Source organism: Penaeus monodon, chromosome 15, assembly GCF_015228065.2.
Source record: "Penaeus monodon isolate SGIC_2016 chromosome 15, NSTDA_Pmon_1, whole genome shotgun sequence".
NCBI lineage: Eukaryota > Metazoa > Arthropoda > Malacostraca > Decapoda > Penaeidae > Penaeus > Penaeus monodon.
Window position 1 is genome coordinate 47,906,984 of NC_051400.1, and position 914 is coordinate 47,907,897.

The 914-nt window shown below is 47.4% G+C and overlaps 1 protein-coding gene across 1 annotated transcript in view; it reads right to left on the reverse strand.

Moving 5' to 3' along the window:
- Nucleotides 1–914, reverse strand: part of LOC119582078 (potassium voltage-gated channel protein Shaker-like) — a gene marked incomplete at its 5' end in the record, with an annotated part of 55,543 nt that overhangs the window by 34,318 nt on the left and 20,311 nt on the right. Inside the window, 1 exon segment of the mRNA XM_037930325.1 lies at nt 266–912. Within this exon segment, the coding sequence (XP_037786253.1) occupies nt 266–912 (647 nt within the window).

Consider the following 914-nt stretch of genomic DNA (forward strand, 5'->3'; position numbering starts at 1 on the left):
ATTGAGTAGGTAATAAAAGGCAGCTCAATAAATTTCACACTGGTTTTTGTAAAGGAAAAAGGAGCGTGGCGGAGGCAGACCTTTCTTTAGTCTTCCTCGCCCGCGTCTGAGGCTCTCCCTGGCGAGCGCTCAGGGAAGAGAGACAAGGAGACTTACGCCTACGAGACAGAAGAAGAGATGGAAGACAAAAAAGAAGAGGTGGGAAACGGAAAAACAAAACAAAAACAGAGAGTAAGGAAGAGACAAAACCTCATCCCGAACTTACCGATGAAGAGGAAGAAAATGAGCAGGCCGAGTTCTCTCATCGATGCCTTGAGCGTTCTTCCAAGGATCTGGAGTCCCTTGGAGTGTCGAGAAAGCTTGAATATTCTGAAGACTCGAACCAGTCGAATGACACGAAGGATGGCTAAGGACATGGCCTGGTTTGACCCCTTCTCGTGCGGCGACAGACTCTCCGCCGGAATCACATACTCCTCGGTCTCCTCTTCAGCAACGACGGTAGCCAACGTAATAAAGTAAGGAATGATAGCTACAATATCGATAATGTTCATGATGTCTTTCATAAATGCTCCTTTAAGCGGCGACGCGAAAAATCTCACTAGTAGTTCAAATGAAAACCAAATGATACAAATGGTTTCTATCAGGAAGAAAGGGTCTGTAACCTCAGGAACCTCGTCCTCCTCAACCACTGTACCGTTGTTCGTGGTATTGAACACCTTATAATGCTTGAATTCCGGTAGCGTCTCAAGGCAAAAGATCACAATGGACAGGAGAATAACAAAGACGGAAATAATTGCCACAACGCGGGCGTTCTGCGAACTCTCTGGGTACTCAAAGAGCAGCCACACCTTCCGCTGGAATTCGTTGTCCGGTAGTGGCCGCTCCTCCTCCTTGATGAAGCCCTCATCCTCCCT